This window comes from Histoplasma capsulatum (assembly GCF_000150115.1).
Source record: "Histoplasma capsulatum G186AR genomic scaffold supercont2.1, whole genome shotgun sequence".
NCBI lineage: Eukaryota > Fungi > Ascomycota > Eurotiomycetes > Onygenales > Ajellomycetaceae > Histoplasma > Histoplasma capsulatum.
In genome coordinates this window covers 789,232-805,521 of record NW_025544801.1, presented here as the reverse complement: position 1 = coordinate 805,521, position 16,290 = coordinate 789,232, and the positions used below count along the sequence as shown (strand labels likewise).

Below are 16,290 nucleotides of genomic sequence, written 5' to 3'. Positions count from 1 at the left end.
TCATCTCGAAACACTGCTCTGATACCTGCAGCCCGAGCTCAATGCATCCCAACGGTGACCCCACCATATGGTGCATGTACAGGACGTGCAATATCTTATTCGTTCCCACGAAGAATGTATGAAATTTTCTATCATGCTAGGATGGAGCTGACGGGCGGGTTATTGAACCTGCATGCACAAAGCTGTCAGACCTCCCTAAATTTGAGGCACATTTGCACATCGAAAAGACCCTCAGACCCTCTGCAGATATGCCAATTATATGGATGCTTCAGGGGGCAACAGCGGTGGACTTGACGGGAGAAACCCGAGCTTGATTTATCCACCAGGGTAGATTATGGGCCCCATTGTCGTGCATCCACCACGTTATTATGATAGTGACATTCATAGTCATGACACCGAGGGGAAAGCCGGCTGAGTCCCCAGGAGACCACACGGATGGATGACTGTTGAAGCTACATCCATCCACTCCAGGGCGATCAATCCATGAGTTGCGGAATGCAAAGTTTTCTCCTTCCCCGAGCTGAACAGGCTCGATGCCGCTACACCTGCGGTCACAGGCAGGGGGCAGATTGCTAGAACCATCAAGTGCTGCTCAACCGCGCGAGCCGGATCCAATAGTCTCCATCCCACCACTCATGGTCCATGGACGATCAGACTGAAGATACCAGGCCGATCGTCATGCTAGGGAGTTCTTGTGTGGAGACTAGGGAATAAGCTATCAAGACTCTCACCACTCATTTCAGGAGTCTATCTTTTCGTCGAGCCGCAAGTCACAATTAGCGTCCAGCGCCTTGGTTAGGCCAATGTCTGATGCAGATTGGCAAATATGAAGCCGATATAAAATCATGAAATCGCTGACGGAAAAGGTACACTAGTTAATAATCGTGCCTCTCGGTCAGAGGATGTGTGATTGCAATCCCGTGACTTGTGCAGTTAAGGCTGCTGAAGAAGATCATGATCGCCGTCAGGGGGTCGGGTCGGACGCAGCCGGGATTTATTTGGAGGAGAAGTGCATCCGTAAAGACGACGAAGTAGAATGCTTAGGCATTTGCGATGATCTCTACGCAGTAGGCGCCAATGGATGGAAAATAGTTCTTTCACACAGGGCAATAAAAATCACCGTTCATGTATGAACCTCGTATATCTATGTGTAAGGAGGGGCTTTGGGCACCAGGACTCCGGGAAGGGCCAAAGGAGGTGGCCGACCTATAGTCAATGTAAACTATTATTTCGAGTTTCCATTTCATGAAGTAGCATGGTTGAATATGAATGTTCAAGGCGCGGAATCGGGACCACAGTGATCTTCCTCAAGCATAGTTACATAGTACTCCCAGTCTTCAACTTCGCAGACACTTATCCACAATATGTGGTTGATAAAATGGGTTGATAGTTGAGAAGCTGTGTATGTTTCTCGAGTCGATCCAGTCGATGTATAATGTACTTTTCATCTTGCGTATTTACCCCTGAAAGCTTAGTTCTCATTCTTAGCTCTCTTTCGCTGACCACCCTCCGGAGATGTCAACAGAGCTGGCGATAATCATCGAACCCTTTCGTCAGCCCGCGGAGGTCTAAGTTGTAAGACAATTTATGTCCAGATGGGCTCATTTTTATTTTCTTTCATCATTCATCGGGCTGTGTGACGCTGCAGTGTGACCTAGGCCACCAGAACAATGAAGTCGAATGGGCACACGAAGTAGAGAGGGTGTTCGGAATATTATTAGAATAAATGGGCTGACGAGTTAACTTGATGGACAAAACATTGATGTCATCTCTCTATCAAGGACTTGCATCGCTACTCTGCCAGGAATTGTCAGCACTCCGACACCAGCTCAGGGCTCTCTTAGGTGAAGGGTCAGTCTGGTGGTCAACGTCGTGATGCCTCAGTATTGTTGCAAGAGTAGGTTCCATTTTAATGAAAAATTTTCCGACTTTCTCCTACTCCTCTCTTCATCAGGTCCTAGTTCTTGTATGTGGTCTTTCCTACCCCTCTTTCCATTTATCTCGATAACCGCTTTCTTTCTTTTCTTTTAGTTATAGGTGAGGGGAAGAAGGATTCTTTGTATGGCGTTTTTTCTGCTTAACCTCATGAGCGAGGTTTCCAAGGACTGAGGGTTATGGGCCGATTGCCTGACCTTACCTGGGATATGACATAGATGGATGTAACCCTGGTTCCATTTCGTCGATGACCAATTACCCATGCACGCTCGTTCATTACACACCAACTAGCGGTGGCGGCTGAGCATCAACAGTAGTGCTCCGTAATAATGTCAGACATCAGCTGCCCAGTGAGACATCAAGACAGAGCCAAACTTTAAAGTCCTCGTTTGGTTGGGCTTTGGGTTGATTCATAGATTGCCAAACTAGAAACGAGACCAGAAACAGTGGATGGGATAGTCGGTTTACAAGGTGATTGAGCCAGGTGAGGATAAACTTGCCTATATGTGATCCAATGGACGTTGTGTTGTTTACTCTGGGGCCATGTAACCGTTGACAAACTAGTATGTAAGGTGCTGACCCCGAATTCCGGATGGAAAATTCGTACCGTTCCTCGTAAGAAATCATTTCCTCTTCCAGTAAGGTGTTTATCGAGATTGACGGCGTGAGCCACTATATACCCACTACAGCCACTCGTTGATACTAGCTCGTAATCTGCCAAAGAGCGATTCGCTGGAACTTGGGGACGATGATTGTCTTGAATTATGTTTGAGGCATCGAGGACGGGGACGCACTCGATGTTTTTGTTGTCAACCATAAATAAATTCTTCATTCCTTCAATATGGTTTTCTTCGCGGAATGTACCGTGCATACAAAGTACCCTCCACAAGAAGAGTCCGGATTACCCCTGGAGTATTTAAGCTTAAAAATCTCGTCTACGAGAGTTAGACCAATCATAAGGTTTCCACCGTTTGAGTGAAAATTACCGTTTGTTCAGGCACAAGAAGGCTTATCGAAGTAAAAAGATATTATTTGAGTATGGGCTCTCATTGATGCAAGAAACAGTGTAATTCATGCCCAACGAAGAATAACAGCAATCATCTTCAAAAATCTACTGCGTCTGCGCGTTTCTGCTGGATGATGCAATGTGCGGGGTTTCTGCGCAGGCCTGAGGGCTAGGGTTACTGCAAGGCCAGCTAGTTATGAGATCATGCCTGCGTAACTAGCTATCCAAAAAATCCCATGATGGAGCTGACGCTCATGGATCCCAGATTTCGTGTCGTTGGCGTCTGCAGAAAATCGCCGATGGTAACATTTATGAGCTTCAACATTCGATAATGTATGTTGAGACTTAGTAAACAGAAGCAAAATCATTTTCGTTGCCGGCTAGGGATTTTTTACATCGATGATCATCAGGCTACTGTTCACCAGTGATGGAGCTTAGGGGATACGAACAAGAGCTACTAAACGGCAGAGCGCTTCAACAGCTTCAACCTTTCAAATTCCTATTCGATGGCTAGATTGTCGTTCCTAAGCCGATGGAACTGGGGTCGAAGGACTTGTCCGCGGAACACAAGTGACGCACTGGGAAATACATCTCATCGCCCGTTGAATCTTCCCCTGGGCCCGGTATCCTAGGATTTTCGGAAGAATTAATTGCACACGAATGCATGGGTCCCCCGCCTGGCAAGGCAGGATTTTTGGAGACTTCTCGGCGCCCCGGCTGCGTTCTCCACTGGACCAAATGCCGTTGCATAAAAATAGAATCAAGATTCGCAAAGCAGAAGAATGACAAACGTGTCTTTTGAGCGTTGCGGCGCCAAACGCTGTTGATGAGAAGGCGTCTCTGATGGCCCGTGACCCGGCCCCTTTTCCCTGGGTGAGGTTTCCCACTGGAGATTAGCGCCTCGGCATCGTGTGCATTTCACTACGACTCCATCGTACAACTCACCCCGGCGCAAACTAACGCTCGATCCAATTAAAACTTGCACGTTCTAGGCTTGGGAAGCAGGCGATTTGCTCCACTGCCGTATTCCATCCTTCGGGTCAGATCAGAGTTGCCACTGTGTTCAGTTCGCGAATCACACGTTCGCTATGTAAACCGCCGGGTTCGAAAAATCCGAGACAACGAACACATGGCTTAGAGAGCACAAGACTCCACGCGAAATAGCCTTGGAGGAGGCCCCTCCCACGAAGGAATGCAAGGGGAGGACAGGCAGATATCCTGTTTGCAGGAAGCCGGTTTTGCTTTTTCTTTTTCTGCCAAACTGACAGGATATTTTTACCTCCTCGACTTTGAAAATACGGAGGACTCCAGGAAACTCCACATATACCTACTGGTATGAATCAGGGAAACCTCACTGGTTGATTCCGGTCGAAATGTGCATTCGGGAGCAATAAAAAAGAGGCATTGCATTGATTGGTCCAGCGCAGCGATACTTTTGTATACTTCAACCAGCAATTGCAAAGTCGCCTGTAAAGATGTTTGCAGCAGTTGGTAGGAGCCATTGGTATTCCATTCTGCATGGCCTGACAGCTTGCTAGCGTCGGTTGATGAACGCCTCAAGAATTTGCTGCAGTCTGCCAGTTTCCCGCCGCAAAAACTGCAATTCGTTATTATTGGCGAGCGCCGAGATCCTGATGCAAAGCTCGTGGGCGAGAACCAGAAAGTCCAGCACACCTTCCTGGACAAGCATTTCTTGCACGGGGCGCTAATGTGAATCAACATTAGTGCACTCAGTTGTCATACCGTCACCAGGAAATACATAGTAATGGTGAATCATTGTTCAGCAGGGTCTATTATTATTCTGATAATTGAGACTTTGTGCTCGCTTTCGCTTGGTCACAACTCGATTCTGGAAACCTTTCTCTTGGAAGTATTTTTCATTGGTGGGCCCCAACCTTGGTATCCTCGCCAGTGCTAGCCTGAGAGCCGTAGCCACAAAATTCAATCCCAGCCACGGGGGAAATAGTGGAATCTCCCACCATACAAAGCCTCCAGAACAAGGCCCTAGTTTAGCAACATCAGAAAGAACGCTACCACCTAAGACATGCATGGAGTCGCTTCGTTTAGAGGCTGAGGAGCTGAGGTTTCCTCGACTTCTTGGAGAAATACCCGCCCTGGGAAGACAGACACGACAGCCATTGAAATAGTGATGCATTCCCCCGGACAAAATGTAGCTTTTTTTTCTTGCTTTGGTTAATTTTTTTTTAACCCAGTCACTCGTTTGAAAGCCTCAACTTCATACCTTCACCCACCCACACTCACACACCATGCGGTGGACACTACTACTTCTTGGTGCCTCAGTGGCTTCCGCATCTTTGAAGGAAATTCTTGCTGATCTGAGCCCCAGCCTGCCCTTATCGTCGTTCGGCAAGTTCCATACTATCTCTCTCGAAGATGTTAAGAAGGGAAAGGATCTCATTGGGAAACTGATCCGTCCTCCTTTGGACCCAAGCCCAAACCCGAAGCTGAGCCCGGACCCGAACCCGAGCCCCAAGCTATCTCCGTCTGAGCCTACTGAGCCTACCTTTCAAACACTTGCTGCAGGATGCGCCGGCAGGACCAATATGCGCACGGAATGGCGTCGCACCTCACATGATGACCGATTGGCATTCTTAAATGCTGTCAAATGCTTGATGAACCGCCCACCATCTGGCCGTTTCTCATCTGCTACAAACCGCTACGAGGATTTTGCCCGTCTGCATCAGCAAAAGCTCTCCGAGATTCACCAAAATGACATGTTCCTTGTCTGGCACCGTTACTTTGTGTGGACTTTCGAGCAGGTTCTCAGGGACGAGTGCGGCTTTAACAGAAATTACCCTTGGTGGGACGAAACCAAAGACGCTGGTCACTTTGCCCAAGCGCCCGTGTTCACCCGTGACTACTTCGGTTCTCTTCCAGGTCCTCGCAACGGACAGGGAGTCTGCATCACAGATGGTGTGTTTGCTGGTATTACTTGCAATATCGGCCCCGGTCTCTCAAATAGACCCCATTGCCTTTCCCGTGCTGTCAACGAGGCCCAGACAGCCCAATGCAACAATGATTTCGTAATTGCTTGCAACCAAAGAACCAACTATGCGGCTATGCACAGCTGTGCGGAGACTGGGTGAGTGCTTTCCTTGGAACTATTTTCCTCAGATAATCTCCCAATTGGAGACGTTCAGATATGCTAATACAGGTGGTCGAATTTTATAGTCCCCACGGCTACGGCCATAACGGTATTGGCAGCGTTATGATGGACGTCGCCGGCAGCCCCAGCGACCCAATCTTCTTCATGCACCACGCATTTATTGATAGAAATTTCCGCGTCTGGCAGAATGAGGCTCAGGCCCGCTGGACGACCATCAACGGAGTCGACTCCCATGGCACACCACTGACCCTTGACACTGTCATCTCGGTGGCTGGCATCAGACCCGACGTTAGAATTCGCCAAATCCTGGATACCCTGGGTGGAGCAAGCATTGGCGGAGTACCTTTCTGTTACCGTTACGATTACTAGGGGATATCATAAACTTGCGCGTGGGATGTGTGTGCGCTACGAATTTGGCCTCCCTTCTCCTTGCACACTTTTTTTTTTCCAATCTACCGTTCCACCATGTTTAGTGTGGGATTAATGTATTTTCGGATAATTTTTAATTTAATTACATCTCTCAATGGCCAGAGAAGGGAAGGAGTCTTGAATGAATATATCTAAAATCTTTGAGACATTTTTCGATTCTCAATGTGGGAGCATTGGTATCTAGTAAATTTGTTCATTTATTTACATGTTTCGTTTTGGTTGACGGCGCATCTTTTTTTTTTGGGCTTGTCTCACCAAAACGAACTGTTCCTGGGATTGCAATGTGGCTTCAGGGGAAACATGTGTCACACAAGGTTTCTGAATGAAGCAAGCTGTCGGTGCATATGTGCCCATTTCAGGCCATTTCTCAATGACAAAGTAATACAAAAATAATTCCAATGTCTTACCAAATCTTATGAAGTTATTGGTCTTATTTAAAACGAAGAACTGGAAAATAAAGCACACCGCGCTTTGAAGCGCCATGCCTACCCTCCATAACCAACACAGATATTGCGCCCATGTAAGAAGGACGGGAAAGAAGTGCGTTCAATAGATGGCACAGAATCGGTTGCCGTTGGAATTAACACATCACCATAACCGTGTCAGCATTACATCTTGGATGCCTTCCTACATCGCGCCCCTTCAAGATAAACCGTGACACCACCATAGGCACAAACGCATCAACCTGTTGTTGTTGGATGAACAAAAGCGAGGATATGTTCTTCCACGTGCCTTTCCGCCGAAAATTCCCAAGGGTCATTGACGTAGGGATTCAGATATGCGCTGGCCAAGAGGTTACAGATTGTTGGCTGCAAAGGCCGATCTAGAGCCGCAGGAGCGTTGTTGATGTAATAATTAGATGTGTGGAGTCCGTACATTCCCCGCTGTTCTCGATCGGATCGTGCGGCCTTGGATTTCCTCCTCGAGCAGAGTCAGAAAAGTTGAATCGACCTCTCTCGAATTCGTAGATACGCTTCTAGACCAATTGTGAAATGGTGTTAACTTGGCAGATGGCTAGATCCGGCGGGTGCCCAGTGACTTGTCGTCCTTGTTTTTGAAGGCCTATTCTTTAATAGTTCTTGATATGTGGAACATCGTCTTCAGGTTTCCTTCTTCGCTCTAGGAACCTTCCGACTGGTAGATAGTGGAATGGGGGCGTCGTGCCACTGTAGACGTCATTCTTCCAATGTCTTGAGCAAGTGATAGCCAAGACCCCCAAGACCAGAGTGTGTATGCTACGTAAATTATCATTTTTTTCGTATTTTGCCCCTACTTTCTCATCCTTGCTTCTCTTTAATTATCCTCCGTTTCTTGAGAAAGTACAGAGCGCGTCAGCAGGTTCGTTCTCGCAACATTTTGTCCGTCTTCCCTGTGCTGCTCTTGGATGTTCAGGCAGGTGGGGCATGTGGTTATTGGAGCCCTAGACTTTCTCTGATTGTCTAGCGGCGCTCACCACATCTTAGCCCAACAGCCAACGACCAAAGTCAACTACACCAAGTCCTGTGGTGAACAACGGACTGATCACAACTACATATGGCCAAGATGGACTAAATGGAACGCCTGCCGACTCTTGCAAGCGAAAAAACCCATTTTTCTAGATTTGCCATTGGGATATACCGCACCGCTAGCCACGTTTGAGCCACCACATCTACTCTGCTTTGGCAACAACAACTTCGCCTCCTCAATCTCCATCTGGAATGGAGAGTAAGGATGATGTGTGGGCCAGTTTAGAGTTTCCTTCAGGAAACTCCACCGCACAAGATCAGCCAGATCTTGGTACTGACGATGGAAATTGCTCCAACGAAACAAGGATCCACTTTTCACGCTTTTTGACCTTTCGAATTTGTGGGTTGGTTCCTGAATACTCGTAAAAGAGTTCCAACGGCGCGACAGGGTATGAGCAAACCACGTCTTCCCAATCACCAGGGTTTAGAACAACATGTTAGATAGAGTCTTCAGCCTCAGCGATCATACCATAATGGATCAAATTGTACGGAGTTGGTAGCTGGGCATCCAATGTAACTTGATATTCGGGGGCGCTTTCTTCCCAACGCCATAGTGACCAAAATAAAAATTAGGAATCAAAGAAATTGGCACCTCGTGTCCTTATCAGTACATTGCAATATAGATTGTGGTAGTTGGCTATGTTAACCATGATATCGGCTCGTGAAGCACACTTATCACTCCTCTGGAGTCGAAAGCCCATGGATGGCGGTCGTTGCACACGAAGATAAAGTTGTAAAATACTCGCAATTGCACTCCAATCCTCCAAGTAATTACATCTACCACGAATGCAAAAACATTCAACCCTTTCCCCCCAACAAGGTATGTGACAAGGAGTACGCTGAAGTCATGATTGACGGCGGCATGTCTCAATATCATCGTATTCGCCAACCGGTGCTGCTGAACCCCGTCGTTCGCCTGTGGTAGTGGTGAAGTCCCGTAAAATATGTCCCAGATCTGCCTGACATCATACGGCCGGAATCCGACGGAACTCAGTCTTTCGGCCGTCATTCGGGAAAAAATTGAAACATGCATGGGATTATTCTTGCCTGCTCTACCTACCCCCTGAGTCAACATAACATTGATTCGAAAGCCCCTGAAGTGAATGCTGGGGATTGTATGATCCGTACCAGGATAGCAATTATTGCATCTTACTTGTTGAGGGCCTGCTTGGGCCAATAACAAGAAGCTGCTGTCCGCCGGCTTTTCCGAACTATGAAGAAGTCGCAACGAAATACAGGCACTGGTGTGTTTGCACCGGAGACTCAGTATCGATGAAAGGTTAAGTAAGAAGAAGAAAAAAAGTACTTCCATTCTTTTGTTAATGACGGTTTTATACAAAGGTCTGCCAAAGCCATATCGGCCACAGAATAGGACATTGAACTTTATATAATGTTAGATTGACGGTTGAGGGAATCAAGGATAGCAGGAAGAACTCTTGCAATGGCGGTATCTTTGTATCTCTTTCATCGTTTAGAAGGTTGACCCTCTTGTTTTGGTGCATGTTCAATTGTCTCAAAAGCAGCTGTGTGTGGTTCGTGGATGGGCATCGAGTCGGGATCGGAGCGGAAGTTAAAGCTTCAGCAGAGTCGCGGCAGGTTCAGGGGTAGACTCCCGATCCTAGAGGACGGGTACATGCCTATTTTATAAGGCCGTATCTATTTAACAGAGTCTACGAGGTATTCACGATCCAAACTTTGCGACATGTGCTAAGATTGTCTGTGTATAACCCAAGGTTAGCGCCCTTCTTTTCGCATGGATAAAAAGCAGTATCCGCCTCATGGATACCCAGTTGTCTTCGCCTTCCATCCGCCTCAACCGAGTTCATCATCCTCTGACACTTCGTGTGCTAGCTGTTCACGTAACCACTGTGTTATTGAACCGCGTGGGGATGTTTTTTGAAGTATATCAGTCGTATTTTCATTCGAATTTTGCTCAGTCTAAATCCATTTTCTTTCTGTCAATTTTCGCCCAAATATACCTTCATCTCCCTTACCATATTTGTGTTCCCTTTCTAACGTAGCCCAATTTCTAAAGACACATACATGTTCATTATGGAGGGAGAAAACATAAAGCTTGAGTTGCGAGAAACGAAGAGAATAGGGAGGAAATTAATTGAAAGTGAGTTGCCAAAAAGCATTTTGGTGATCACGACGGCAATTCATGGGACTGTTGCTTTTGCGAGGTAAAATTATGAAACGAAGAAGGTTGAAAAAGGACACGGAGAGGCATGTTCTTTTCTTCCCCATCAAGAAACGAACAAGGGACAGACAACAGAAAATCGTTAAACGAAGTAATATCGGGGTGGATGAAAATAAACTCGGTCAAATCATGAGAGCGCATTGCATAGGATTTATAACAAAAAGAACAGGTCATAGTGAACCATGAATCTGGACGCCGAACGAAGTATGCATTTTTAGCCCTGTTGCTTCTTCCGTCTTCCAACCTGGCCGCGGAAGCCAGTTTTGATCGCAGTGACTGAGCGTCTACTACCGCAGGAATTGCATGTAACGAAATAAAGACGGTTCTCTCCCTTGTTGAGCTCCGTGTCTGGACTGCGACACGTTTTGCAAGTGACGTATTCGACTAACAAATCCTGTCAGTAATTTAATCATTTTAAATGGATAGAAATGTCGTCCACTCACCGATGTATCTTCGCAGAACGTTTTCAATTTGTTTCTGCTGGAATCGACCCTTGATAACCAATCTCCTGCTTCCGTCCACACTACCACTCGTGACCAACTCCGCGAACAGGAATTGCATAACGTGATCCTCCGACCGCTTCATTCGCTTGCAGATATCGGTGATATTGGCAAAGATAGTTCTCCGGTTACCTTCACGCAGACACTGCGGTGGAGGGATTTTGTAGGACTTGGAACCGCTTGAGAGGATATCGGGGTGATGGCTGTGAATCAACGTGAAGAATCGAGTGACGAGCAGGTTATATGGAATAGACTGTGTAGCGTTGTGGGCCCAGATACCTCTGCCGTTTTCGATGTCGCTGACGATCTCCTCGGTCGACGGTTTCTCCTCTGGCGCGGTTTCTTCACTGGCCAGCCCTGCCTCCGCGAGTTTGGCTTCGAAGTCACCGTCGGCTGCCTTTTTGCTGCTCTTCTTTTTCTTCTTCATCATCGAGGGGTCAAACTCGCCGTCCGCGTTAGCTTCGGCATCTGCATCTTTCGTCTTCTTTGTCTTTTTCTTTTTCGAAAGACCCTTGAAAAGCTCGGTTACTTCGTCCACTTCCTTGTCGGGCGAGGCTGATTGCGCGTGTGAAACCATTAGCAAAATGGAAAACTAAGATCGAGAAGAAAAGGGCCGCTGAGGGGATCATGACATACTAGCAGTATGCCTTTCAGCAGTAGTTTTGTCATCGGAATGGCTAGCCTCAGAGATTGCTCCGTTCGCATCCATGATTGTTGTTCCCTCGCTGAACGCAACGGATTTTCTGTGCTTTTTTTCGACAAGGGGAGCGTCCTGAACAGCAAAATAATTAGTGGTCACTTTCATATGCCATAAAGAAGCAGCTTTTATTGGGGCGGGGCATTGAAGATTATCCACAGCCAGGCTAGAAAGGATATGGAAGGTTGTAAAAACATCAATGTGGGTGTCATCGGCAAAATTGTGGGATGCGCGTACCGCATCAGCCATGATTATTGTCCTAGAAAGCCCGCAACACAGTACTGGAGCGTAAATAATATACTCAGGTGTCGCAGAGACAACGGAAATGAGATGAGATATCGAGAAAAGCCTTGGATGTTGAGGGTTCAGTTCATCGCTGGAACGAGTCGACTGATAACTCAAAAATTGTTACATACACGTGACTGAAAATTTACATCACATGATACCCAAGCCGATCTCCCCAAAGCCCGTAGCCAAGGATGTCGAGGAAGAGGACAGGACGAGCTTGAGATCCAGGGCATTGCAAATTGACACTTGTTTGCAAACCTTGCCTCAGCGTCTGAGTGGCCGATGCGCCTGTCGGTATAACTGCGGTGCAATACCGCGCCCTCTCTCTCTCCTCTAGCTGTAATCCACCCTGTTTCGCAGTCGATTCTATCAGCTTGATCCCCTGGTTTATCTCTGAGATTCTGATCACTCGCCAATACCTCCACCATGTCATCGTCACCTCTGCAATCTTCCAATTTCGGCTCCTCATTTTCTCCCTCCGCTTCATCCGCATCCTATATGTTAGCCACAGGACTCAATTCACTCTCGGATCAAGATGAAGTCGAGTCCTTGCCCTCAGTTTCCGCGTCCGATTCCTCCCTCGAGGGAGACTTCAGCGATGGGGACGAGGAGTCAGATGCAGAGAGGGAGTGGAAAGAAAGTATACAACAGCTGGAGTTGCTTTTAACTATGGTGATCATACCATTTGTTGGCAAATATCTAGGAAGAAAGTGTGCGTACTGGGGTACGTTCGGATCCAATGGAATCCATATATTGCTTTCCCTGCCCCATTCATCCTCTTTACGTTATGAGAATCGTGAATGAAAGGAATCTGAGCTCATTTTCACTTCGTTTTCTACGTACTAACTAATTTGTGTTCATTTGCAGGATGGGCAAGAATGATGGAATGGAAATACCCTGTGGAAATTGTTGTGCAGAATAAGGCTGTTGCTCGGAGTGCTGGAGTTACTAAAGCTGCGGCTCCATTGTGACACCATTGAAATATAATATGCATTAAATATTAATATGTGGTAAGCAGGGCGCTGCTGCCAGTCAGTTATTCTGTACTAACACATGAGAAGATAGACGCCATAGATTCTCATACAAAATGTCCAATTTGAATATTATATCCAGGTTGCCCATGGTTATCTAGGGAAGAGAACTAACACCTTGCCTAATTTCAGATGATGAGTCCCTTGAAATGTTGAACGACAAATGAACATATAAAGTATAAATTTAAAAATAAGGCGTCTGGAACAGATCTCGGCGCCGGCGCCCAAATTGAAATCTTTCCTAGATACACACGCCTAAAACCCCAATCACTGCGAGTTCAGAGATATACAATTTCCTTCCAATAACGAGGAGAAATGATTATTCCTTATATGCTTGGTAGATTGTTATCCGCCATGGGCTTCGATTCAGGTCGCCCTGCTTGTGGCCCACTAGATTGGAAATCCGTTAGAAGCTGTGCCGAGGATGGTTCGTTGATCCTTAGAAAGGCGTTTCTAAAGAATGATACGTACCGTCGAAGGTTAGCCAGTTGTTGTCAATGTATTGGTTTTGGGGCAATCAGCTAACGCCGCCGCGGACTGGGACGTACGATCATTTCCGGTATTTTTTTTTTTTTTTAATATCCCCCTTGAGAAAGAAGAAAAATCCATTGGACAACCTATTTGTACCATGCACTATTTAGTTGTGATTCTAGCGGAATTGGCTCCCATCCTTGCTGTGGCAAATGTCGCATGGTTAAGACTTAATGGTGCTGCGGCATCAATTTCCTGTTGTGCCACTGGAGTGGATGCGGTAATGGACATGTTGCCGATCGACGGATAGAAGCCATGGGAGTAACCTGGAAATGTCGGGACTGGCTTTATGAACAACTGGGGCGAGTCTATTATGCTGTTAGCCCAGGTCATTCTGCATGTGCGCGCTTGAAGGAACCACCCTGTTGCGGGATATCGAAATAACATACTTACTTGTGGCGTGCTGTGTTGAGAGCGGAGTGCCCCGTTGGTGATGCTTCGGGCTGCACTAAATAGAAATCCGACGTTAGTTAGCCATGATGCCAGGCCCTTTGGGTAGACGGTTGAGAACATACGCGGCGATGTTTTCTACGACAATCCTCACAAGCACCACCAAGTTTCCGGATTTGGGCAGTTTCACGCTTCTCCTCCGCCGTTCTCCGTCTTCTTTTTGTCCCCACGGCTTCAGGTTCTCCAGATGATGTATCGAATTTTTGAGCTATAAATGGCCATTTCGCTTCCTTCGGCCGGTTTTCTTTTTTTGATGATGCTGAACGAAAAGACCTCGAAGCGATATTATGCCTAGTTCCTTTCCCCTTCGATGCCTTTTTCGATGTACCTTCGAGTTTCAAGTCCTCGGTGGATGGTGCGTTTCCAACCCGATGACCTGTACAACTGTCGCCGTCTTCTGGCGCCGTTTGCGGATGGGCTACTTTAGTGGCTTGTCCAATCGATGTGGAATGCTTGTCTATATTAATCCCATCAGGACAGGGATATGAGTCCGATGGCTCTTGAGGAAACCAGCCATTAAATATGTCTGTGTTATTCGCCGATCCAATTCTCGAAGCTTGGAAAGGTTGGAAATGGCAATGAGGTATCTGAAACCCGCTCTCTAACAGAGAGTCTTCTAGGTCCGTCCCTGGATTCAGGTTTTGTGGATATCCTACATTCCGGCTGAACGCCTCCCCGAGCTGTGAATCACAATAAGGATTCTGAAGACCTCCGTATTGAAAATCAGACGGAGGTAAATTTCCATATATATCATAACCGGGTGGCATTAGTGCCATCAAATGGGAGAATCGATCACTTGTTGGCATATATTCTTGCCCAAAGTTGGATCTGCTTGTATTCAAAATCTGGGATTCGTCAGACTGGAGGGGATCCAAATTCGAGGTACGATATCGATTATACGGCAATGTTCGCTGGGCCGATCCATTTCCAATATAGTCCGGGAAATTGGCAATTGATGGGTGTCCGATTGACATTTTTTCTGTTGTACGTATGGGGAGAAATTGAATCTCCCCTTTCCACGAGTGATTCCAATGGTTGGATGAGACAGATTAGCAAAAATCAGAAGCGATGTGGAATTGTTTGCTATAGTTCGGCCGTCTCTGTCCCGGATTGTCGACATTAAATTTGCTCAAGAGGGGTTAAATTCATGCGATGGAAAAAAACGATTCCGGCTCCATATGGTGCGATATTAGCAGTCCAGCGTCCAGATCCAAGTTGACTCTTTTTAGGACCACGTGTGGCCCTTTATCAAGTTCTTGCAGGTTGCGATAGTATCTCGTGAAGATAATGTCGTCAAAGACCGAAGCCAGGTAGGCGGGCGAATGGAAATTGAGTTGAGAAAGATGACGTTTGACTAAGGGACGTGCAGGAAATTTTGCTTCTGCTGGAGTGGGGGAATCTCGATAGCAGAGCACGCTTGTGAAAAAATCGAATCATGATTTCCCTTGGCCTGGAGCGATATATATTATTATGGAGCGGGATTAATCCCGGGAACTACCCAGTGAAGGGTGTACTGTGGTCGGCTAACGGTGCGGAAATCGCTTGTGGGTGCGCAGTTGCGGAATGGGCTTGGCAATATGGAGGGTTCATTGGATTGGGCTTCACTGGGTTTGCGCCCAATTGTTGGATCGAGCGGAGCCAGACTGGCCAGTATATCTCTAGCACGAAGCATCGCGTACATACACGGGGTGGAATGAACCAGAAAATCCAGGCTACACCGCTGTTGGAATCATGATTGCGGAGTCACTTCGTCCTCACGCTTCATCGGTGCGTTTAATGTAGTGGAAGAGGGTTAGCGAATCAATTTCCAAACTCTAACCTAAGCTGAGGGCAGCAGAAAGCAGAGGAAGCGCTATCTTCAGGGACAGAATGGGACCTTCTAATGAAGCTCGTTAGTCCATGTTTTTGATTGTAAATGGAGCAAGCACCAATCATCAAAACCCGGAGGGCGTAACAGCAAGAGACTTCCCGCGATTAAATCGAGTGTTGAGCCGCTTCAATGGGATCATTCTCAGCGCCCATGGCCGCTGGACTCATGTAAGGGAAGCAGGGATGGAGGCAGCCAATGCGCGGTGCCTGGCTGAGCATTGTCAGGCGTATGTATGTGCATCGGCCCAAGGCTACTTACTCTCTGGTGCTTTTCTGCCTTCCTGGGAATGTTCAGCTAGACTTCTCTCAAAATAAGCCTCTATCACCTCTCGTGAGGCGGATAAATGAATCGTCCCATAAACTCCAGCCTGTTTGCTCCCTGGACGCCCTTGTTGTGAAAGGCTGTCCGCTGTTGGAATGGCGAGTTAACCGCACGCCTCAATAATCCTAGTAAGCCAAACCTTTTCTCGCGTGACTATTTTACTCTCCATAACCTTGGAAATCATGAGACCCCCGGCATCCCCATCGCAAGCGATTCTCGGCGCTTACTCTGCGTCTTTGAGCCGCTCGGCCCAGCGCAGCAGCTAAGCGGTTTTTGCGTCCTGACAATCATCGCCATTTCTCCCAGGTGGCCATCACTTCTTGGAGCCAACAAAACATAATCGGAATTCTTTGTACGCCTCAAGCCCGTGTTTGGAAAAGTGACGTGTTCAGGTGGCAGA

The 16,290-nt window shown here is 47.1% G+C and overlaps 7 protein-coding genes across 7 annotated transcripts; 2 read left to right on the top strand and 5 right to left on the bottom strand.

The window, feature by feature from the left end:
• Nucleotides 1-2,311: 2,311 nt before the first annotated feature.
• HCBG_00233 (uncharacterized protein) lies at nucleotides 2,312-3,309 on the bottom strand (the record flags this gene model as incomplete). Its single annotated transcript, XM_045427283.1, has 2 exons — nucleotides 2,312-2,769; nucleotides 3,192-3,309. The coding sequence occupies 2 exons, from the start codon at nucleotides 3,307-3,309 to the stop codon at nucleotides 2,312-2,314; spliced, it is 576 nt and encodes a 191-aa protein (XP_045291258.1).
• A 1,823-nt stretch (nucleotides 3,310-5,132) lies between these two features.
• Nucleotides 5,133-6,644, top strand: HCBG_00232 (uncharacterized protein; the record flags this gene model as incomplete). The annotated part of the gene is made up of 2 exons (XM_045427282.1): nucleotides 5,133-6,044; nucleotides 6,134-6,644. The coding sequence occupies 2 exons, from the start codon at nucleotides 5,209-5,211 to the stop codon at nucleotides 6,435-6,437; spliced, it is 1,140 nt and encodes a 379-aa protein (XP_045291257.1).
• Nucleotides 6,645-8,024: 1,380 nt separating this feature from the next.
• On the bottom strand, nucleotides 8,025-8,554 carry HCBG_00231 (uncharacterized protein; the record flags this gene model as incomplete). Its single annotated transcript, XM_045427281.1, has 2 exons — nucleotides 8,025-8,408; nucleotides 8,492-8,554. 2 exons carry the CDS (start codon nucleotides 8,552-8,554, stop codon nucleotides 8,025-8,027), a joined length of 447 nt encoding a protein of 148 aa, XP_045291256.1.
• Nucleotides 8,555-8,639: 85 nt separating this feature from the next.
• Nucleotides 8,640-9,011, bottom strand: HCBG_00230 (uncharacterized protein; the record flags this gene model as incomplete). The annotated part of the gene is made up of 1 exon (XM_045427280.1): nucleotides 8,640-9,011. One exon carries the CDS (start codon nucleotides 9,009-9,011, stop codon nucleotides 8,640-8,642), a length of 372 nt encoding a protein of 123 aa, XP_045291255.1.
• Nucleotides 9,012-9,900: 889 nt separating this feature from the next.
• HCBG_00229 (eukaryotic translation initiation factor 2 beta subunit) lies at nucleotides 9,901-11,732 on the bottom strand (the record flags this gene model as incomplete). The annotated part of the gene is made up of 4 exons (XM_045427279.1): nucleotides 9,901-10,586; nucleotides 10,646-11,257; nucleotides 11,339-11,474; nucleotides 11,637-11,732. 4 exons carry the CDS (start codon nucleotides 11,646-11,648, stop codon nucleotides 10,417-10,419), a joined length of 930 nt encoding a protein of 309 aa, XP_045291254.1.
• A 381-nt stretch (nucleotides 11,733-12,113) lies between these two features.
• On the top strand, nucleotides 12,114-12,658 carry HCBG_00228 (uncharacterized protein; the record flags this gene model as incomplete). The annotated part of the gene is made up of 2 exons (XM_045427278.1): nucleotides 12,114-12,411; nucleotides 12,555-12,658. 2 exons carry the CDS (start codon nucleotides 12,114-12,116, stop codon nucleotides 12,656-12,658), a joined length of 402 nt encoding a protein of 133 aa, XP_045291253.1.
• A 693-nt stretch (nucleotides 12,659-13,351) lies between these two features.
• Nucleotides 13,352-14,216, bottom strand: HCBG_00227 (uncharacterized protein; the record flags this gene model as incomplete). The annotated part of the gene is made up of 4 exons (XM_045427277.1): nucleotides 13,352-13,557; nucleotides 13,643-13,697; nucleotides 13,765-14,156; nucleotides 14,210-14,216. 4 exons carry the CDS (start codon nucleotides 14,214-14,216, stop codon nucleotides 13,352-13,354), a joined length of 660 nt encoding a protein of 219 aa, XP_045291252.1.
• Between the last annotated feature and the right edge of the window lie 2,074 nt (nucleotides 14,217-16,290).